The 24,146-nt window shown below is 45.6% G+C and overlaps 1 protein-coding gene across 1 annotated transcript in view; it reads right to left on the bottom strand.

Annotated features, from left to right (window-relative positions):
- cux2b (cut-like homeobox 2b) overlaps positions 1 to 24,146 on the bottom strand; it is an 80,913-nt gene that overhangs the window by 35,429 nt on the left and 21,338 nt on the right. Inside the window, exons 2-3 of the mRNA XM_030059587.1 lie at positions 9,619 to 9,729; positions 7,987 to 8,034 (exon numbers count right to left, since the gene is read on the bottom strand). Coding sequence (XP_029915447.1) covers positions 7,987 to 8,034; positions 9,619 to 9,729 — 159 coding nt within the window. The remainder of the gene's footprint in view (positions 1 to 7,986; positions 8,035 to 9,618; positions 9,730 to 24,146) is intronic.

Here is a 24,146-nt window from a genome sequence, read left to right as displayed (position 1 = left end):
CACTTTACGTCTCTGATGAAACAGAGAGGAGCCCTGCAGTGGGACTTTAAAACATATATCTGTTTGTGACAAAGGCAAAGAACACTCTGATCTATGGGCTTAGATATTTAAGGGCGGTGCGTGTGATTTAGGACATCGCATTTCCCATGTAAAATACGAATAAAACAAGCAGATTTCCAAAGAGGATAAAAACACATTTGATTTGTTGAGGAAAGGAGTTATCCTTTAATGTGGGGAGTGAATCAGAAGAGTTGTTCTCCTTCCTGGTGAGAGAGTGTTACTCCTCTTGCAGCTGCTTGTTTTAATAGAGCCACATGTTAATTAGTATTGTAGTTAATCCCATATTAAAGAGACCCAAACTGTCAGGTCACATTATAAACAATCGGTCCTAATGTTCGTGCATGTGACATTTGGAGCTGCTATCTCTTCTAGCAAAATGTTCCCTAGGTACTAATTGGCCTACTTTACGCTGTCTTTCTTTGATTTGCCAGTTTCTTTATCATTTAGGATATTAGCCTTGACAAGCATCATCCTATATAGGCCCACTAAAAGTGTAGAGGAGCTGCATCATTTTTTTTTTTTTTTTTTTTTTTTTTTTTTTTTTTGCAGAGGGACAGCAAAAATGAAAATAAATGATTTAACCCTAGCCTGTAAAATTGTGAGATCTACCTTCATGGGATATTAAATACAATTTGAAAAAAGAATAAAAGTTCAAACACTTAGCCAGCAGCAAAGTAAGTGTAACTTTTCTCGGCTTGCATTATTTAAGATAGGCTCCATCATTTTATCAATCTATCGATCTCTCACCAGAAAGATGAAAATGGAAAAATAATGAGGCCGATGAATGCTGTGTAAAGAACATCAATGTGCAAAATTTAATTATCTGTGCTGGAAAGAGAGGGAAAATGTGTCGGCTGTTTTCTAAAACAAAAAGAAAGTGAAAAAAGGAGCAGTTAATATTTTTCCTTCTCTGCATATTTTAATTACCAGATCAATCATAACTACGTACTGCGGTGCAGAGAAGAGAAAAGAAAATTGCAAGTCTAAATGAAAAACAATAGATTTGCTTTAAAGTCTTCGCTCTTTTGAAGTCTAAATTAAAATTTCAGGTACCTTTACAAGAGCCTTCTTCAGAAAGTTATGATATTTAATTAGCGTGTTTAGATTCTGCTGAAATTAAACTTCACAGCCCAGCATCATGTGAAATGAAGACTGGTATTCCCAGGCTTCAGTGGCATGGAGGGGGTGTGGGGGTGTGTGTGTGGGGGTGTGGGGGACACCACAGATGAACAGAGGGAATTAAATCACTTCAGCACAACACAGGAGGGCTGTGTATCCTCTGACAGAAGCTCATGTTTTGTGACTTGTGCTGCCACTGGCTTGATCTCAGCGCGGGCCTCGGTGCTCGATGGAGTGGAGAAACGACTTTGCTCTCTGACTGTGCCTGCGTGGCTCCGATTCTGCGCCTGAAATCAGAGAATCGTGCTGGAGAATTGGCGGAGCAGCTCTCCCGTTCCGCCTTTTCCTCCTCACATGAGTTTTTCCTGGTTGTACGAGCGCTGATGTTTATTTCTCCTGGCATGTCCTCGCCGGCGCCGAGCCACCGATTTCACACATTTTTATTGGCTAATTTGACTGTGCTCTTGCCAGCAGCTGAGAGTGAGCCAGGAGTCAGAGAATCTCAGGAACAGTGCTGCTGCTGCTGCTGCTGCTGCTGCTGCTGCTGCTGCTCTCTGACTAGACCGCCTGGAGGGAGCAGTGGAGGGGAGGGAGCCTCTCACCTGTCTCATAACAAGTAGTTGACCATGTTAGACTGGGGTGAGCTAGGTCTTAGAAACTGCCTCTTAGATTAGTTACTGTGTGCCGGCGAGTGCCTGTTTGGTGAGGGGTCAGGAGGGGAATGTGATTGCCTGTCTCTTAAGGTGACAGGGGTTTAGAGGAGCAGATGTATAGCTAGTCAGATGCCCAATAGGAACAGTGCAGCCAGCACTATGCGTGCGTCCATCCTCAAACATGGCTAACATTTGCACAGCAGCGGCAGTCAGGCGTGACGTCTCCGGGCTCTGAGGTTTGTGCTGTCAGGACGGTAGAAATTAAACCTGGCACTGCAGAGCAGAATGTGCTGAAACTCATCAATTCCACATGGCTAGAGAGCCAAGTGCCTATTTATAACATCCCCCCTCTCTTCTTTACCTGGTGTGCATCCCTGGCTCTAAACACGCATCCATAATGATGAATACACCCAACTGGGAAGCTCCGACAGGGCATCAGTCAGGACAGGAAAACAAACACGCCAACACACACACACACACACATTCGCACACACATACACACGCACACACCATCAGATCACAGCACAGCAGAGGAGGGATAAGACTGACACTGGGAAGGCTGATGGAAAGGTTGAGGCGTCTCAGCATAAAAACACCCAGTAGAATCACAACAATCAGTCACCACAGAGGAAACAAACAAGGGCAGTCAGATATATTAAACTCCTTCAAAAAGCCCAATCTGGAGCTGCGGCGTGATGCACCCCTGTCGAAACACTGTCGCCCAACTACTGGTTTTGTTTACATAGTGATTTATCGGATTGAAGAGATTTTTCTCTGTAGTTTATGGTCCTAGCTTTTGAGAAATGTCCTGTTTGACAGCATCTGAGCTTCACGTGTGCTTTTAGGCTGGATAAAATGTGTTTACTTTTATAGTGCTCACAAATATTGGAGACAAAAGACCTGCATTTTGAGTTATGATATGCTAATAGAGTTCTAAAAAGCTTAATTTTCATCCAAAGGTCACTCTCCTCTCGACAATATGTGACCTAATGTGGAAAAAGAGGCACATTGTGGAGAGATGTTTTTCCACATAGATTTTTAATCTTTGCATTCAGAGCTTTAAAATGGATTAATAGATAAAAGGGGTCAATAGATTATTTTGTCAGAATTATTAATTACTGAATGCAAAAATGGCACTAAATGTAAATGTTTTGATCAATGTTTTTTTTCTGATGCAAAATGGGGACTCCTGTAAAGTTAAATGAGCCTGCCTCCTCAAAGAAGCAGAAATGCCATCAAAGTAATGATAAAAAGTCTGCAATTATGCGTTTATTTGTCAATGTATGGACTTTGGCATTAGCCGAGCTGCAGTCTCACACAACTCCCACAAGTCGGGAGGCAAGATGAACAGCGTTACAATGTTTGATCCAATATCCACTCTGTGAAATCAAACACACATAAGCTTGCTCTTGCTTGGACTCATCATAATCAATAAAAGTAAACTTTAAAGTAATAAAGAGTGAAACAGTACGGAGCGCATCAGGTTCAGGTCGAAGCAGCTGTTGAGCATTGATCTGGCGCACAGGCGGGGACACTCCACCTCTGGAGACGCAGGGGAGGGAAAAGGCTCTAGGAGGGTGTTATCTAATATACAATTACACCCCCACACCCCTTGCTCCCGTACCCCTCCGCTCTGCCTCTCTCTCTCTCTGCCTCCCACCTTCCTTCCCTCTCCTCAGTATGAAGAGGACACGAGTGATAAACCAGGAGCAGAGAGCTGGTGGTTTACATGGCCCTGGAGCCCATTATGTTCCCCACAATAGGCTGGAGGCCTGGACGTGCTGTGAATAGGTAATGGCCTGGAGATCCTGGGCCTGGCCTGCTGCTCAATGAGCCTGAGACAGCTGAGCTACAGACAGGCATTAGAGATACCTCAGCAGCCTTGTATGGAGCAGTCTCGCCATAGCCAGGGGGAGGCAGGGGAGGACGGGAGCCTCAGAGTGGATGAGAGTAGTAGGAGGATGCCATAAATGCCTCTTACATACAGTACCGCGTGAATACTAACACAAAGCGAATATGCAGAGGTAATTGTAAGGCAGGGATTTGGTTTGTATGTATAGAAATAGTGCTGTAACATAGAAATCGTTACTAGTGCGCCTCTAATACCGCAGCTACCTCAGAAGCACCGATTGTATGATATTGTATAAGTCTGTCGCTCACTTATTCCAACCCCACCTTCCCAAGTTAGCCATCCACTCAGGCAAACTGCACCTAATAACCACAAGGTTTAGCCCATGATGAAGATCTGTCTTCATTGAGCTGGAAAAGCAGTAGCGTCGCAGAGCATTTTTCCTAACGGCGCAGTCCCTCATCTATGAAAGTGCCATAGAGCCCCTCAGACAATTAGGCAGGGAAAAGCTTTATGACCGTTAGACTCACTCAGCGAGCGGCACTCTCACCGCCAGCACCGCCAGGAGCGCTGGCTCGTGCAGAAAGGTAATTACGGAGCCTCTCATAATGACACGGAGGAAGCTTGCGTCATAACACCCACAGCCTTTTTATCATAGTGCTGTAATTAATTATCATCCTTTACTCTTTGATTCATTCCACTATTCATAACATATTCATACATTCAAGAGAAATTATCATTTCCTTCAGGAATTAATCAAAAGGAGGAAGGACTGGTCGTCTCTCGATGGATGATCAAAGACGGTGTTTGCCTACCTTGCCGCACGGCAGCCTGTATGGTGCGGCAGGCTGAGAGCAAGGTCTCAGGAAACACGGATACATTCTTGCCCCTTTCTAACAGACACTGGTCAAATCATATGCACTGCCTTTTACGCAATTGGATTTGAGCTGAAACCACAGTGGCATGTGCATCTGATTAATGAGAGGTAAATGGATATGACAATCCAAACAAGCGTTCTGCTGGTGGGTGTCCTGCACATTATTCCTTTTCTCTTTGCTGGATCTGTCACTCTCTGCTCTTATGTCTAACAAAAAAAGATGAGGAAAAAATATTCATTATGGGTAGCTGTATATCCCATCTCAGTTACTTACAGAGGATGTAAAAAAAAAAATTAGAATGCTATAATCCCATTAGCTTTGCTGTTGTGTTGCTTCAGCTTTCTACCTCACCTGAACCTGATAAGTCAGTTTCTGTGCGCATGGGTGAGAAAGAGAAGCCATTTTGAGACTATCTTTATCACCAGTTTCACGGAGTTGGAAAGCTGCTGTATAGTCAAAATACCTCTACCGGGTAGTCCTAGAAAACAAGCTACAACAACAACATAGATAAAAACATTGTCTTCCCCCACATCATCACTTCCCAACCTCGGGGGAAGAAATGGCACAGTTAGACTCATAAACAGGTGTCCACCGGCCCCCAGTCGGCAGCGCTTTAATAGCTGTTTGATGTTTTTGATGTCTAGTCAGCTCGATTGTACCTTGCTGCCTGATAATGAGGGCCAATAATGATTCCTGAGCTTGAGGGGTTAATGGTATGTAACCGGCAGAGCTGCTAATTACACGTTACAAACTATTTATCAGAATCTCCATCTGCGCAAGCACCACAACTCTCATTGTGCACGCTAAATTACTCCACGGATTATCATTGTAAAGCAAGTTTCAGTAATTAGGGACCCATGCTGCTGTTTTCTTTTTCCGAGAGCACCAAACGACATCAAGAGGAGAGGAGAAAAAATAGAATGACTGGTTAATTTGGGCCTGATATTCAGAATGATACAGGCCAAATCTGGATGTTCGAGGAGGAATCTGCCTCTCACTGAAGAGGAAGAGGCAACAAACATTCAAGAAATCTGTCACTGTTTTTTCACTCTCACAAAGGTTTATCCCAAGGGAAGTTTACACTCCAAAGTGAGAGGGAGGTGTAAATTGCATTGTGGAGTCCGCAAAGTCTTGGTGAGACTTGGTGAGGACCGCTTCTCTGTGCGTTCAGATGGTGGGGAGAGCGTGTGTGAAAGTTGTGTGAACAGTGCGGTCCAACAGGCCTGTCTCTCCAGTGATCGGTTATTTGAGAAATAACTGCCATATCCCTTAGCCCCAAAGGTGTGCCTGAGACCATGGAGACATGTACCATCTCCTCTTCTTCGCAGTAAATTTTTATTAAAATTACCTTCATTATAAGACAGTGTTCATTATAAAACCAAAAACGCCGGTCTCCCAGGGCCCTGCGGATTAATAAGGACAGCGGTGTATTTTAAGCCGTAAACTCAGCTCCTCACTGTCCTTAATCTCCTTCCTACTTCACAAGGCCAAATTAACACCTCTCCTCAGCTCTGACGGGACCTCATTAGCAAACTTCCAGGGAAAGAAAGAGAAGAGCAGAACGAAAAAGAGGAGAAGAAGGAGGGAAGCGACCAATGACAGCCACCAGCTCTGGGATTAACCCTTTCTCCTCCTCCAGCTCCTCAGAAAAACTAGGTCGGCAACGTGTTCCTAATCAGTCGCCTGGTTAGCGATAATTAGAAGGCGAGATTGGACGAGAAAAGAGAGGGAAAGTGGGTGGGGAACATTGAAATGAAAAAGAAAAGAAAGAGAACCTGTCATGTCGCAAACACTTCAAAGGAGCCGACTTTTCCTTTAGAAGTGGCATGATGAGGGTCCAAATACCATGAGACACTCCTCTGGGCCTCCGAACTGGTTGGGGTGGTGGGGTGGGGAGGGTGTTGGCTCGGGTGGGGTGGGGGTGGGGTGTGAGGACCCAGTTCTTTCTCACAAATGCGTGCACATTCTCACACACAAACATACACACACACAAACACGCAGACACGCATATACGTTCTCAGACTATTCTATCGTTCACCACCTGTACGGTGCAGCTGCGGGGGGAGCTTAGTCTATCCCAAAACACACAGCCAAACAAGCACATCCAACTCCACCTTCTCCTCACATTTTCCCCTGCAGCAGCAGGTTGAGGTCCCATAGCTTACACTAAGGTCTCGCAGACTACTGCTGGGTAAAGTTCACAAGCCTCCGCAAGCTGTTTGACATTACCAATAAGGTCAAAGTGTATCAGAAAGCACGAGAGGATTATATTACTATGGTGTGCCAAGTAGCTCGCAGTTCCTCATGATCAAAAAAATAGTTGAGGCTTTTCCACTGCAAGCTGGCTTACTTATCAATGTGGAGAACATAAGCCAGTGGAAGCTAGATGAGAGGGACCGTTGGTACCAAGAGAGGCCCACAGCACAAAAAAAAAAAAGAGAAAAACCATCGCTCATTATCAGCCATCTACTTTATCTACTATGATACATCTCTAGACTCCGAGTTGTCAGACATCAATAGTCCTTAAATTAATCCCGTGGGTTCATGTTTGCACAATAAAGATATGGAAGGGTGCTTCTGATATTTGTGCGACTTTACAGTCGGAGTAATTGAATTAGCACACAAATCAACCTTGTATTGCGGAGCGCGGTATTGAATGTGATAGCTCCAGCCAAGGAACACGGTTCCTTGGACATAGTCAATTATAAACCATTAAAAAGAAGTTGCCAATAATCACCTCCAAGAGGACTGAACAATCCATGCTGAGTGTTCTCATGTTTAGTGATGATAGGGCTTTCAGGTTCGCGCTGAATGGGAGTTTAGAGGGGAGAGTGAGACTGGAAACATATTTGTGGTATCATTTCCATAAGCCTCTGCTTTGCGGACCATAACGCAGCTCACAAATGTGATTTATGACCTTGGTTTAATGGCTAGAGCAGAGTCTTGGTAGGTATCAGATGACTTTTTCAATATGGCGACGTCAGAGGGGGCACGGTGAATGCACCATCACAACAGGAAATGAGGGCTTGTCTCAGCCAAGAAAATATGAGAACCCAGATATCTGATCATCTAATGGCAGATAGATGCTACTTCACTTTGACAGAAAAGGCATCAGTCAATAAGCACCAGATGAGCAGTAACATGAAAAGTATGCCATGGATTCCCAGCCCTGCTCTATCTATCAAATCATTCATCCCAGGAGCAGAGTAATCTCTACTGTATAGAGGGCATACTGAATGTACAGGGACCGTCTCCTATATCAGGAATTCATAATGTGCCACGGAAAAGCTTAAGAAATGGTCCATGCAAATGCTAAAACTACTTAGCGCTTTCAGAATGTTTTAATGAATCTGTAAGCTTTTATTTCTGCAGAATCTGTAAATGTTTAATATATCTGTAAAATACGACGACATGGGAGAAGACTCACCTGGGCTTGGAAACTCTTGAGAACAGGTGCCACCATCTCCCGGACTTCCTATAAACAGACCAAAATAACTCAGTCTCAGCATTTTTATTTTGCGGATGCTCCACCTGTTTGGGGACCAGACTGGCCCCAGTGAGGCAAGAACAGCTCCATAAGAAAGAAGACTAAAAATCTTTAATGTAAATGGATTTTCACTATAGCTGCTCTTACACTGTGCGAGTGAGTGAGTGAGCGAGGTATGTTGTTATGGGGTGTGGGTATTAGTGGCTAAACCTAAGGGGTTTGAGTGGGCATGTTTGAAAAGTGGGGCTTTCCAGTAGCTTGCATTATAGCTCACGATCCAGACTTCTACGAGCTCCCAGAGCCTCAGGTAAGGGGATTGTGCTGCCAGTGGTGACAGCCTGATCCTGTCTTAAACGCCTGTATTATACTGACAAGATTACAGCACACACTACATACACAGGCTGAGATAGGCAGGTGGTGTGGCCTTGGCGGATAGCCAGAGGGCTCATTTATAAAATATAGAAATATTCTCTTTGATTCATCCTAGATGTCAATGTATGATCATTTCAAAGAGTATGATTAAAAAAATCAACATCATATCTATAACATTCATAGTTGGAGGTTTTGATAGATTGAATTCAATTCGACTTTATTGTCATTTTGCCTTACAAAAGTGCACAGAGAAAAAAAAAACTTTTCTTGGGGTCATGGTGCAATCAAGCATATAACAGAATAAAATGAAAAACAACACATAGCAATCACAGACAATATAAGATAAAACAGTGAAACAAAACAAACCCACAGTGCAATATTAACAATAGAGGTGTAAAGAACAGAAATCATTATTCTAGTATCCAAGATGTAGGTATAAAGCGGTTGATGATGGGAATTTATTTAAGTATTGCAGTTTTAACATATGGTTAGCATGTGGCAGGCGGATGGTAAGGTTTAATGGGACTGGTGCAGCAAAAAGAAATGATGTTGCTGGCTGGAGGTATTCCTCAGTGGAGGAAAGTTCAACAGGGTGTGTTGAGAGACTCTTGCTCAGGTAGGCGGGGTGCACTACGGGGTAATGTTCAACAAAGTAGTGCAAAATAAAGGAGTGTTTGTAAGAGGCCTGCTGGAGGGGCGGTGCAGTAGGGGTGGTCATGTTTGTTAGCATTCATCGGGGTGCGTTTGAGGGTCATGCTCAGCATTCTCATGGCTCTGTTCCCTATACATCACAGAAATCAATGTCAGCTACCAATTTTGACATCAAGATAACTTTTCCATAAATCACTGCTTTGGTCTAGACTTGAAAGTAAGCAGCAAAGAGTTGCGCTTACCTTTTTATAAATGAGGCCCCTGGCCTCTCAACACACCCAGCCAGAGGCTAGCAATCCCTCAGCATTTAAACATTAACGGGGGGGTGGAGGTGCGGGGGTACTAACCCCGACTTCTCGCAAGTGTTGTGTACCAATAATATATACTAATACGGATTATAGGAAAGAAATAAATAATTCCCAGTACAAAAGGTACGCGGGGGCTCAGACGTTGCCGATGACGCAGACAGTCAGCGTACCAGCTAGAGTGCAGATGAAGAAAATGACACATAGCACTGAGGGAATAATGTGGGGGTGGGGCTGGACTCACCTCAGGGACATTTCTCTTGAACTCCCTGCTCAGCTCCACCAGGTGCTTGTGGGAATGTTCACTCTCCTCTTGTCGACCCGCCAGCTCAGACGCTACAGAGTTTAGCTCCCTCTGCAAACAGACAAAAGAGAGAGAGGGAGAGAGAGAGAGGGAGGGAAGAACAGAAAAAGTGAGAGGAAGAGAGTGAAGAGACGGCACTTTAGGGAGCCTGCCAACGCTCATCCAGTAAAGCTTAGAGTGTACATAAATAAAAATACACTGCTGAATATTAACAATGTAATCCTTCATGATCTCACAGCAGTAATACTTACTGCTAGCCCTGGCCCATAAATAATTAAGCCAAAATAAATCCAATGCCTACAGTAGCAGAAGGCCTTTTAGATAATCAGTATTTGAAATAATCAATACGCTTGCAACGGCTATGGAGCGCCAGTGAGGGAATATGGGGAGAGGGAGGAAGAGAGAGCAAGAGAGAGAGGGAGAGAGAGAGAGAGAGAGAGAGAGAGAAGGGGTGGGGGGTGGGGTGGAGGAGTCACGTGGAGGGACCCAATAACCTGACAAACACCCTTACTAACAAACAGAGCTTCTTCCTGAAACGAGGAGCAGGTTTTTAAGCTGAGCCAAGACCAGATTCAAACACACAAACATCTCTCTCGCTGTTGTAATTACCACAGGTCAAATCTATTTTCGGTCTCACCCTTCTTTTCCATCTCTCGGCCAACGCCTCCACCAATCATTACATTGATCCCGCATGGATTTTCAATACATGATGGCAGTGTCCATAGCTTTAACAAAATTACCCTTTTGCTATAACAAAAGCCCCAATCACTATTCCATTAATGCCCCTGCATGTTGGTTGTTTACATGTCTGGGGTATAAGAATGAGAACTCCACCCTAGCAAAATGTCTGATCCACTATTCAAAGCTGTCTGCATAGCAGGCCCTTCATCAGAACCTTGCATTCATGCTGGACTCAGCTGCACCACATGCCATCCACAAATCCAATAGTATCGATCAGTCATCCAATTCCCGGCTCTTTCAGCAAACGGGAAAAAAAGAAAAACAGATTCAGACTCTACTCCCCTGTACTGAGTAGTGCTGGAACAGACAACTGTACGTTCGCCTCCTCTCGTTTTGTCTGTGATTCTTGGTAATTGATGAGGGTCTTCTCTTGTAACTGCTGGGATACAATATAAAAGTGGAGTAGGGGATTCAATTACCACTCTGAATTTATATATGACGCCGGAAAATTAAATTGACTGTGTTTTAATTAATCTCCAGTCTTACTTAAAGGCAATTTAATAAATTATCACACAAGTAGAGTGAAAAAAGAGAAAGAGGAAACGGAGGGATGAAACTCCAATAGCAGTGGCCCCGCGGGATACTGGTAGCCTCACAGTTAGGGAAGTAGGCCAATAATTGGAGGGCTGCTGGTTCAAGTCCCTGGACTAACGAGTCACAGCGGCACGACAAGGACTGGGCTGACATGACTACACCAGCACTGAGATGAGTTGTTGTTGCAGTGTCATTAGTGGGATTAGACTCGACTTCAGTTCCAAAATGTCCTTGAGCAAGGCACTTAGCCTACGCTGCCCTGTAGTGACACTGGGCTACTTATAACCTCTGTGTGTGTAGCTATGACGTGCTTGGCACTGTCAGCCAAATGATGAATTTCTGTTGGCAACAATGGATTAATAAAGTTCAGAGAAATGACACAAAAGACTAACAGACTGCACTCCTCTGTTCATGCATTCAGCACTGCATAATGATCAAACCGCTGTATGACACTGCACTTCTATTCTTATTCTCTGAGAAATATGCAATGCATTTTTGAGCATCTGGTTATCACTATTGCTCCTTGATTCAAAAAGAGTCCCGCACTTTGATAGAAAACACCCAAGAGTTAATGCACTTGGTTTGTGGGAATTTTGTCATTCCCGGTAAAGCACACTGTCACTGAAAAAGGTCGTGGCCATACAGGATAAGGGGACAGGACTGTCTAAATTCCCGTTAGTCATTACAGTCCATCTGGGATGAGCCATCCAGGGGATTAGAGAGTGGGCTTTCAGGAGCCAGCCAACCTCCACTAGATTCAAATGGCCCCAGACCGGCTAATCTTGCCAAGAGAAAATTCCTCTAGAAGTGACTTTGAGTGGATTTTATGAGTACTTAAGATATAACAGTGTGGTGATTCTAAGTCGGCCAGTGCTTCAATGGCCTCAGTGGAGAACTGGATTCAGTTTTTACTGCAGCTCAACCGATGAAAATGGCGAATACTCAAGCTGTATGCAAGCCAAACAGTGCTATCATAATGGCATGGTTATTTTCAAAGCACCCCCATAGCTTCTAGACCATTATAAGGGAGGGGAGTTTGGGCAACAGCCCATCAAATGAAACCTGCTGTCTGTCTTACTGGAAAGAAGTGAAGCAGAACAGACTGTTCACTATACTTCAGTTGTCTTGGAGAGATGGATGATGGGAGGAACTGCACAACGCAGTTTGTCTCAATGCTATCTCGAGAAACAAGATTTTGAAAAAGATTCTTCCTCCGCTCACTAATCAAATCTTATACATTTCAACCTTAGGCCAGGGCACCTTTGAGATCTCTGATAAGATTCACTTATCTTCGTCCATTATGCTGAGCTTCAACCTTCATGAAAACATTACAAGAACATGTGGAAATAAGAAGCGTCTGAACTCTCGAAAACATCCAAAAATAAAAGGATCACTACCAAGTTCAACTCACTGTGCAAAGAGGAATTTCTCAGTAATCGTTTGACAGGTTTCAAAAAGGGCGATTGGGACCAAATTTTCAGTGTGTGGCAGTCGGGTCAATACAGAGCTCCTGTCATTAAGCCTCTGCCAGTCAAACATCCAGCCATAATTGATGAGTTTCCCCTGGGGAGGGCGGAGCTGTCACTGGGGCTGGGGTGGGGGCGGGACTGGGGAATTCTGAGCGCGGAAACCAGTCCTGGCCTGCTGAGGTCAGCCTAAGATGGAGAAAGCAATCTTGGTGACTTGATGTTACTTCTTGTAAATCAACAACAACGACCATGCAAACCAAAGGCTCACGGGCTTTGCGTGGGCAGACCTGCAGCCTAGTATCCTGGCTGGTAATAAATAGAGCAGCAGTTCATTGAGCTGCTGAACCCCACAACAAGCCTTGCAACAGCTGCCTCACTCCACATTTTTGACGGACAAAACCATGACACAAAGGTTCCTCGGCTTACAATTGTAGACTCTGCCCATTTGACACTATATGCGAAGATGTACCCTCCGTGGGATGGTGTCTGTGGTGGAGCTGTCACATGGCCTGACAGGCAGCCACTCACACTGCACTGAACAGCTCAGGTATTTATGCACATGTGTTGCAGCAAGACTGCAGGGAGTGGTCCCATCGGACTCTAGTGAGAGGGGGATAAACAAGGCGAGAAAAATGGAGGCCAATAGTGGCAACAAAGCAGCAAACAGACAATGAACTGAGGAAAAGGGTGTGAGCTGGTTGCAGAGTACATTATATTTGTGTTCCATTTTAATCACGAGTACCAAGTTATGTCAATGTTAGCCAAAGGCACCAAATACAGTGTGAACAGCCTAATTATCAAATCCTGCTAAGACAATTCCTCTCCACAAAACTTGATCCAGAGAGATGCACTACAACAATCTGTACAAGCAGAATATTTTAGGTAAAATGTGGGCCTCACCAACGTATTGTGTTGGAGTAGATTTGACATTGATTCATTAAACCTAGCTCCTCTTGATTACATCTGTAGTGGTAAGCTATTTTCTGGCCTTTCACAAAGACAACCCATGGTGGAAAATGTTGACAACTGGGAAAAAACTACCAAGGTGCCGCAATGAGGTAGACTGAGTCAAAATCACTATTGTGTGCACTCGGCTTGGACAGCACAAATTAAAGAGGAAAAAATAGGGAGGAGGAGGAGAGAGGAGAAAATGCAGATGGGGTATTATTTTTCTTTTTGTATCCCATCTAATTGCAATCATAGGCAGATGTCTGAAAGTGTGACAGCATCAGCAGAATTGCTGCTGAGAGCACAGAATCTTTGTCTAAAAATAATCAGACATTCTGTGTGCTGCTGTTTGTTATAATGGTAATCGATGCTGGAGGCTTTGAATTCCATCAATTTATAGATCCACTCTGTTCTGCCTGGTGACTGTACTGCCTCACAACCCCCACCGCATACGCACACCGGCACAAAAACACACACGCAAGGTCTCGCATAAAAGAGCGGGTGGTCACATATGTGTGCACGGCGGCACATGTGCACTGACATCCGCACACAGGCGGCTGCGGCAAGGCAGAACAGGGACCGGTGTGTGATTAAGATAAGTGTAGTTTCCTTTCATACATTCCTTATCGCCTCCCATTCTCTGGGAGGCACAAGATTGTCCATAGCTGCCTCAGATTAGCCCCGCATCTCAGATGCCACATTTGAGAGGGGGACTGATCAATAAATCAAATCACCACAATCAATGGCCCCAATCACTGCAGTCTAGTCTGGCCTCAACATTATTACTGGCACCCCCCGCCCACTGAGGGGCGGGAAGGTGTGTGTGAGGGGGGGGTGGAGGGGGGTGGAGGACGTGGACTGGGGCAGGGCGTCCACTGGCGCCCATCCATATGAAAGATCCAAAATTAACTCTTATCTGGCTTCCTCGGGCTGAGCATCAGTTAAGAGCGGGACAGGCAACCAGAGTGTGTTGGACGGTCCAGACAGAGGGAACAGGGTGGGAGGGGCCCCTGACCTCCGTGACCCAGCCCTGGGAACTTGAGCTTGGCACACAGCCTCTGACAGGGAAGCACTGGGGGGCTGCTATCACCTGGCAGCTCCCTCCATCTGTTTACCACTGACTGCCGCTCCTTCCCCTCCACTCTCCTTCAGCTTGGCTAGTGCTGCTCCAATTCATACCATCAGGGTCAATTGCTACTCGCAAATAATTCTTAGTGTTTGTTTTAACCTGCTGTGAGTGCCAGATGGGTGAGGTTTACCACATTAGGACAATTCAGATAAGGTAGCCTGCCAAGTATGTGGTCAGGCACAGAAAAAAACGACTGTCCTGTGTAGCCCGCTGGTCCGGTACTCCGAGCGGGTTAAAGAGATGGATTATTTGCAAATACTGCAACTGTCCACTGTGCAGCTGCAACACTGACTGCGCTGTGCAGAAATGTGTAGGTAGTGTATAGATTGTGAAGGCACAACGAGGAAAATCACATTTCATTTTGACACCTCTCTAAACTCTGGACTGGTAAGTCTGATAAATCATCCAAAATAATTAATCCCCAGTCAGTCAGGCTGTCTTCAAACAGCATGCTAAATCTTACAAAGGAAGGAGAAGCGTGTGAGCGTTACAACCATCAGCAAAAGGTGTGACTGGTGTTGTCAGCCATTATTCGTCATACCCTGCTTCATTTAGAGAGTTTTGGCGCCTGATGCACCAGAGCACAGCCTACTTGTCAACACTTCTCTCTTTTTTAATTCCGACACACACACATACACACACACACACACACACACACACACACACACACACATATTTCTTATATCTCAGTACCACTAATATAGTGGTAAAGCATCTCACTACTATCAAGGAGGCTCTCTTACATTTATTGTTAATCCTTTAAATTCAAAATAGCACCAAAAAGTATCAAGAAAGCATCTTAATATGGTCCTTTCAAACACTCCCTTATCAAACTTGAATCCAGTGAATAACTTTAAATGTCCTCCAATTAGAAACTTCAAATTACAATCTATGACTGAATGCTCTAAATGAAGGCCAATTAGAACACCTTATTTATCATCATTAAGGCCGACCATTGTTCTGCTCCTTTCCAAGTCTGTGGTTACAATCAGAGTGTCTATTGTCATTGTGTGGTACATGCCCAGTGACTGATTACACAGACCTATGATTCATTAGCAGACTAGTGGGTTGAAACCTGAGAGAAGACATGATAACCTCAATAGGCCAAATGATCTGCTCACATGGAGATGCGAATCTGGGCGAGCGACAGGGAGGTTTCACAATAGCCAGGAACACAAAAAAGTCCACTTCTCAAACTTAATTTTTTTTTTTAGGGAATGCATAAAAAATTAGGAGAGTGGCGACGCGCTAAAATTGGGGACAGTGGGTAAGGTTTGTTTTCCTGTTTCTTTCAAAGTGGGAAAAGAGGAGTGCTCTGCAGGGGACTCCTTTCTGTGAAGCTCAACCATTGAGGTCAGTCAGTGAAAGAGGAGGAAAGCTCCAAAGATCCAGCCATCGCCGCGATGGCCCACTTTTACCTGAAATGACGAGCTGGAGCGATGCAACACAGCTAACCTGCGATTGTTTATTCTCTCTTAAGAAATGTCAATCTGTTCACTCTCAGGTGTGCTGCTCTTCCTCTTGTTTTTGTTGTTTTCTCCCCCCTACTCTCCCCGTTTTCCCTTGTCGATTGCAGGAAGATCAAAGCGACGCCGCTGGAAGAATCTGAATATTTCAGGTGTGGAGAGAGGGCTGCGTTTCACACCACCTGTGTAGCGCTGAGAGACGGGTCCCTCCTCTCGCTCAGACTTGGTTAGAGCGGCCCCTGGGGCCCGGCGACATAAACCGGGGCCACCTGTCTGAGAGAGAGGGAACACTCCTTTACCCTCATTCTCTCTACCGCACTCTCTTTTCATTTTACAGCATTTGAACCAAAAATAAATGAATCTAAATAGAGCGGTGAGGATGGGAATAAAACCTGGGCTGACAACAAGCAGCTGAGAGCTTTGAGTGCCGTCACAAAGGCTTGAAGATCTGGCAGACAAGTTCCTGTGCCGCAGAATGGGAGCAGCCACTTGAAAGGGCAGTTTATACATGAATCATTTTGTAATTTGCCCTGTTTTGCAGCAGAAGGTAGCTCTCATAAGTTAAACGGCGGGCCTGGTCAAGACAATAACTGGGACTATTTTCTGCCGAAGTGATCCTCCAGTACACAATATGCAGTGCAGAGTGGGTTTGCGAGATGCTTCTCATCACATCATTGGGGCAGCCATGTCTGACCCAGAGCAAATAAAAAGTATCCCTGATGTCCGCACCAGTCTTAACAGTTTGATGTAGCTGCTCTCCTTGGAGGGCTGTGTGCCTTGACGTGTGTGCATGTGTAAGCACTTGTGTAAGCGCTGTGTGTACGTGTGTGTGTGAGTGTGCATGCGCATGTGTGTAGACGTGTGTTCAGGGGGCGTGGAGCAGGTTCCACACTACCAGTTCCCAGCCATGTCTCTCAAAAGGGCCGTAAAGTCTTTACAGCAAATTCCTTACATTCATCTGTGTCAGAGCACTCGGCACACATTAGGCGTTTACACGGGAGGAAACACAATCTATTTGATGCTACACTGCCCACACGTCCAGAGCCCTCCTCCCCACACTGGAGATTCACAGTGTTTAACTTCCATTTCATATTCTGAACAGGCAAGCAGACAGGCAAGCGAGTGGAGGGAATGGGCTCCATCTTGCTGTAAATCAGCATTTAAACACCCGGCTAAATGTAATCTGGAAAGAGTCAACAAGAGGCCCTTGCATTACGCTGCTCAAGATATTTGTTTTTATTTACTCTGGAATGTGCAATTGATTTTTGTTGTTCCCCTAATGATGTATGCAAACGGTGAACCGAAAAAAGTCACACTTCATTTTTTTCCCCGGCTCCTGCTCCCCATCTTTTTAATATCAGCGGTGCTTATGTGAACAAGTGGAGGTTAATCTAGGGAGTGGGTCGGAGCCAGCCGGCTCTTTGTAAATGTCAGCTGGGAGATCCAGGCCTTTCTTATTACCACACTAAACCAACACGTCTGACGGCTCCAAGACGGATGAGTGACTTGGAGGTGTCTTCCCCCCACTTCTCGCCACCATCGAGGACCAACCCCATCACAGCAAACCTTATTAATCAATCGATTTATCGCCATAAATCAGGCCAGACTTTGATTGTATCAGCAAGTCATGCAATCAATCAATTAGTCGGGACCTAGCGGCCCAATTTGCCTAAAGAAAGATGAATGCCTCTCCGCATCATCCATTTGGTTGTCCATTTACCCATCAAACATGGCTGCTGTTGACTCCCAAGCCCAACATGCATCCTCTTATCGATTTCTGCAGATTAAACTTGCAAAGGAATCAAAGGATGCTTAACTGAGTGGGAATAATTCTGCCTTCTTCATTTGTATTGAAGTATGGTCCTTTGATGGTGCAGCCTCAAATTATCATCACAGCTGAGCATAAACATAACAAATCCAGGATATGGAGCTGTTAAGAGCGGTGCTGCAAAGTGGACAGAGAAGGAGCCGCACTCCATACAGTGAATATGCCTATTGGCAGTAACTGGACTCAGTCAGAGAAAAATAAATTGACCTTCAAAATGGAATAAATTGTGAATTTCCTAAGTCAACCCTGCTCAGGTTTGCATGGTAAGGCGGAGGAGGAGGGGGGGGCTAAGCAAGGAAACAGCTAGGTGAGCAAAGTGTGGAAAACATACGTATAATGACATATTTGTTTCATATTTCATTCCAACTGTGAATTCCAATCCACGGTGTGACACAAACTGCCTCGGTCCACTGCCTCCCATCTGCAACTCTGTGTCAGGATGTCTCCCAGGACACGCTGGGAAACTTTGGGGACGACAAAACCGACAAGAACAACTAGAGCACGACAGAGTGGGCTGCCGGAGCCTTGGCGGGCCTCTCCCCCAGCGCTGGGCGGAATGTGCAGACTGCAGAGCTGCCATGGAGAGGCAGGAAAAGCGAGGGCTCCCCGGGGAGAGCGTCTGTGGTGGGATTAGAGCCCCACCAGACCTGGTTCTGCTTCACACTCTCAGACCCTGCTGTCTTACAGCCGGGGGGGGTGGGGGCACGGAGATATCTGCAGGGCTTTACAGTTCTGCCCAATCTCCCCAACCCTCACCATGTAATTAGAGATAAAGACAGAGGGCCAGGCTACTCAACCTCAATTCTAGTAGCTTCACACAAGGCTGCCCACCCATAGCCCCCAGAGGAACCGTACAACACCACCATTTGTGTAGCACCTGTATACGCGAGCTAGCTCCAAACCCTATCATCCTCCAACTAACGGTTCCAAAGACTAAACATATATGACATTCTGAGGTACGGTACATGATCATGATCGATTGACGCTCTAACGTGGACTGCCCTGACAGGAGCTGCATAATAGCAGAGTGCTCGTTTTGACACCTGACGCCACATTTTATGCGCGGCGAAGAGGCTGCATATTGTAAAAAGTCTCAGGTAAACAATCACCACAGTAAATAAGTAATTTTTCTTCATATCTCCCTCCTCTAAAACTTCATCCAAGCAAGGTAGAAAATTTAGAGGATAAGACAGAGGAGGAGCCCTCCACTATATTCAAGAAATACAAAATTATACTATGGTGGGATCCATTATTCATCTCAGATACATTTTTCATTTAAGTGTGGGCTGGATATGAGCAATGATGAATGCATCGCCCAGGATGCAATTTGTATGTAAAATAACAGAAGATTACAGAATATGTTTTAAGTGCAAATGCAGTTTGTTGCCATCTAAGTAGAAAATGCATTCCTACAAAAAGGAGTAAGACCTGAGCCCGTGACGCTTGCCTCATAAAATCACTTAGCCCATAGCTAGGCCCTTCGCCAGTCCTTATAATGGGTCACAATGAGAGGCTCAAGTGATGAATGAGCCAGCTGGAGTAGATTTTCATTCATATAATATACCTCTTGGCAGGCCATTTGAAAATGCAGGATAAGTAAACTGAATAACTAAGGTTAATTCAACTCGCATCCAGCTCAGCGGCACATTTCCTTGAAATACAACACCCCCCTCTCCTTCCCCCCCCACCCCCCACCCCACCCCAATACACACAGAAACCACTCACAGACATACTGTTAGATACATGTCTACGCACAAGTGCACACAAACATACAACGGTGCTTCCTTGCCTGCCAGGCATCCACATGTTCCTCCCAGGACTCGCTCTCTCCTCATCAGCTTCACTCCGTGCACACCGTTTCAATTCACTGCCTCTCAAAGACACACAAAGAGCCTTCCCCTCCATTCACAGTACAAAGATTGAATACAGCCTCCTAACACAAGACATGCCCACCACAGAGCATGTAATACAGCTCATTACTGGGCATGCAGGGTGGAGAGGGCTGTGATGGGAGAGACAAGTGCAAAGGGTGAGAGCAGGGGGCTCTCACACCAATGTCTCCATCTTTCCTCACAACTCACAGAGCTCTAAAACCAGCCTTAATAGCTAAAACAATCCAGCTGATTCTGAAATGCTCTCCAGATCATATGTAAGGGTTGAATCAAGGGGAAAACTTGTAAAAGTATGGACAACAAATAGGTGAAACATCGTCACAGTGCCGCTCGATCACGAACATCTCTGACAACGTGATGGACAGGATTCAGAGGTTAACTCAGGTCTGAGTTACAAGTTCTCTTTCTGTCGCTCCAAAACAGTGGCTGACCCATAACGAAACTGTGCCAAATTACAATAAGGCAGGGAAGGGGGACAGGGTCTATTTGGGTCAGTCACATTGATTTCAGCCGTGCACCACATGGCTCTCGGGGTCAGGTTGTGTGTGCTGACAGGAGAGCGCCGGGTCTGACTTTAGTCCATGGGAGCAGAGAGGGGAAGCGGCGTTTGGTAGATAGGGAGGGGAAGGAGGATGTTGAATTGGCTAATCCACCGCTGCACGCGGCCTCATGCACCTTCCCTAACCTCAGGGCAATCGCATGACCCGAGGCAAAGCATTACACACATTAAAAAGACATGAACTTCTGAGCATTGGAGTTTCAAGCATGCAATCAATGGGGCCACAGGTGCAAACATTTTCTGCACTGCCAGTGGAATGTGTTTTTTTCCCCCCTCCTAGCATTACAGTGGAACCTGTTTTTTCCACTGTGTGTTCATGTTAATGTCAGCAATAATGAAGACCTGCAGCACATGAAACAATAAAAAAGGGTACGAGCTGGAGACAGCTTTTGGAGGTGGGCTGGAAGCAGCACAGGGAGTCGAGAGAGAGGGCAGGATGTGAGGAGTCTGTCAACTTCTCCCTGTCTGCTTCTGTGTACGCGCGCTTCAGACTGAGGGGAGCAAATGGGCCTAATTCACACTGGCTGTGTGTGAGTGTCTCTGCTGTCTAGCAGCATGAGCGGGGAATTAGATCTATGGTTTGTAGCCTTCATCCCTTCCCAGACAGACTTGTTCCGGCTCAGAGGCGCTGCCTAATCCGCACCTCTCTCCCGCTTGCACTCCCGGAAAATGACTTCACACAGCTGCCTCAAACGCCCAACGCAGCAATTCTCGTCTGACTGAACTCCCCCCCCCACTCAAAAAAAAAAAAAAATACCTCAGCAGACCTCCCATAGCTCATTTAACATACCAATCCCTCCCTGAAGCCCACCTCCCCCCACCTAGGAGATGAAAACAACAAGGAAAACAACCACAGCCCCACTTGATCATTTAAGGGCCCTTTTCTCTGGAGAACTGTCAAAATCAGCAGTACTGTGGGAGGAATCCAAGGAGCCAAGAAGTAGCCTCATTGTGCAGCAGCGAGTGCGTGCTTTCAGATTTTTGTTTATGAATGTCCGACTGTCACTGGTAAAGCGTAATGATGTAAAAGTGAAGGAGCAACTTTGCTGATATTCACGAAGCAGCGCAGGTGTTTAAGTCCACTGAGGGGGACATGTTGCTCACCATTTCTTCCATGAGCTTCTTTCTGCTTCCATCAACGCAGCCCAAGTGAATGAGAGGTGAATCAAGTTGAATGTGAATGCACAACGAGGCCTCCCTGGCATTATCTGGGAACACAAAGCCAAGTGAGTTCTCACATTAAAACTGAGATCTTGGCCAGATGGTTTCTGCTGGTCGTCGTCAAGGACGCGAGCATACAAGATAGAGCGGGCTGGAAGAGGGCCGCTCCCAGGCACAGTGGCCTATTTGGGTCATGGAGGGTAACTCTGGATAATGGCGGGGCACTCAGACAAACACTCCAGCCTTGAGGACAGGAAACAGGGAGAGGTCCTTCATATAAACCAAAGCCTACCTAATGGCTTTCATGTGTTTCATGAATACCCCACCTACCAGACTCTGCCATAAAGCCTTGCACTTTTTCACCTGCTTTTGTGCTTTCTCAGAGCAGCCATGAAAAAAGATGCTGCTGCTGCTGGTGGTGGTGAGAAACAGTGCTGAGCGATTCGCAGGTCTTAAAGTGCCATTTTGAATCTCCAGGGCAAGTTAAATCAAGAGTATTTTGAGAGGGAGAAACCTGTGAAACAAACAGTCGCAAATACCATTTTCCATATGCCCAAAACTGACGCATTTATAAGCAGTCAATTGATCCTGCGAAAAATGCACTAAACTTCTCAAGAACTCCTTAGGCAGCAGGGAGAAACAAGTGATACTACAAGCAAAGCAGAATGATTAAAGCTTGATATGCCATAGTAGAGAGGGGAGAGAGAGGTGATTTATCCCTTCACGGCCTTTTGACACTAAATTAAACTGTTGAGTCCATTCCCCCGTGCCAGCTAGTTATCTTTCCAGGCTAATTTAACACTATAATTTACATTCCATATAAAATACATCCTGATGTGGTGCTGTCAAGGCCGTACATCATTTGCGGAGAGTGCTCCAGTTTCAGTGAAAAGGACAGAATTAGATCATATTCATGATGCAATTAAACACTTCAGTGGGAATCGATGTAAAACCGATGAGCCCTGAAAACAATGCATATGGCTGAGAACATTAGAACACATTACCTTCCCCCAGATCCCTCGCTCCACAGACGCAATTTAAAATCCTCCGCCACTCCACTCTCCGTCTCTCCAGATTCATAATGCACGGCGATAATAAATGAATTTTTCACAAAATTATTCAACTACTAAATTGCCCATGGTAACTGAGTATCAGATGAAAGTGATGTGAATTATTAAGTAGGGAAACTGTTTGTTCTCACCATGGGTGTAATAATCGGCCAAATGAGGAGGGGAAGGGGGAGCAAGAGGGGCAGGTTACAGTAAGGGGGATCTTATAATAAACATCACTGTTGATGTAAAAATGGGAAAACTCTGTCTGCCGCCTGGGCCTCCAGCTGGGTTGATGGTATCGACCAATTTCCCTAGGGCGGTAGTGTGGGTTTTCTTATGGATACACAGAGGCGAACATTACTAGGCGTTGTTGCACATTCTCATGTAAAACTGGCAGCAGGCCCTCTGGAGCTGGAAAACCACTGCAACAGCCAGCCAATGTTACACCACCTCACCACATTTTACATAATCAGACAGACAGCGCAGCAGGCCACACACTCACACAGCTCCACTCCAGATCACATCAACTACCTGTCACACTTCTCTCCACAGCCGTCAAACTCACTTTGATTGGCTTATACGCATAGATTCACTGAAGTGCAATACAAACTATACAAAAAAATAATAATATTTCAGCCCGATTTGAATCGCTACTATTTCCATTAATCACAATTTGCCTTTCCAATTCTCCTTGCCATGCCTGTTTTTCTTGTCAAAGTCGAAACTTGTTGATAGTAAGAAAGTGCATGAATGTAATGAAATTCAAAATTTAAGAGCCATACAGGGGGCAGGGGTGCAGCAATTTGTAACCATTTCTGACACGATGGGTTGGCCTCTCCAACTGAAACAGTAATTATGCTTAATGGTCCTTTAATCTGTCCATCAGGCAGGAGGTGAGCAGCCAGGTCAGCCTAAAGTGCTCCAGGAGTCGCACCCTGTCAGGGAACAGTCAGCGGGGTGAGGTGCTCAACAAGGAGTGCCAGGGCTGCTCTCTTCACCACACAACATGGACACAGGTCTCCTTCCAACACACACATTAGCCTCCGCACCATACACCTACCACTTCCTGCATAACAATGCTTACAACTGGAGTACAGTGCGGCGGCAGGAGAAAAACATGCTCTCGACTCTAGCCCGAATAAGTACACAGTGAGCAAATGAGTGGAAACGCTGGGAAAAAAGATGTGTAGGCAGCTGACAAATTTGATCAAACATGACAAAAATCCTAATTATCCAGGAGTGGATAGCTGACTTGAAGTTTTGTATTGTGGGGAGAATTCCGAACTACCCTGTCCAGCTGGCGTCCTGGCACTGTGCCATCACACTTAATCTGGGAGTCGGGGAGGATTTCTTTAGGTTTCGCGGAATTAGAACTGATGAAAGTGAGGTAGGAGCTCGGCTAATTCCACTTAACGTTAGAAACCCCCAGGTCGCGTCCCACACACACACACCTGGACTGTCGTGCGTGTCTGACCGGCCTCGGTGCAGACCGAGTCAGGGTGGAGAGAGCATTCCAAACAGAGCAATGGCGGCAGGTCATTCCCAACAGTAATGGCAAAGACACAGGACCCATACCAAAACACGGATGAACAAATACTACCTTTGTACCCAGGATCATTTGTACCCAGCTCAAGCCCCTGGCCATCTCAGAACCTGGCAGATAGAGCTCCTAGTCCCGGCTATGCATCT

The sequence above is a fragment of the Myripristis murdjan genome, chromosome 9 (genome assembly GCF_902150065.1).
Source record: "Myripristis murdjan chromosome 9, fMyrMur1.1, whole genome shotgun sequence".
In the NCBI taxonomy this organism is placed as follows: domain Eukaryota; kingdom Metazoa; phylum Chordata; class Actinopteri; order Holocentriformes; family Holocentridae; genus Myripristis; species Myripristis murdjan.
This window is presented reverse-complemented; position numbering and strand designations above follow the sequence as displayed.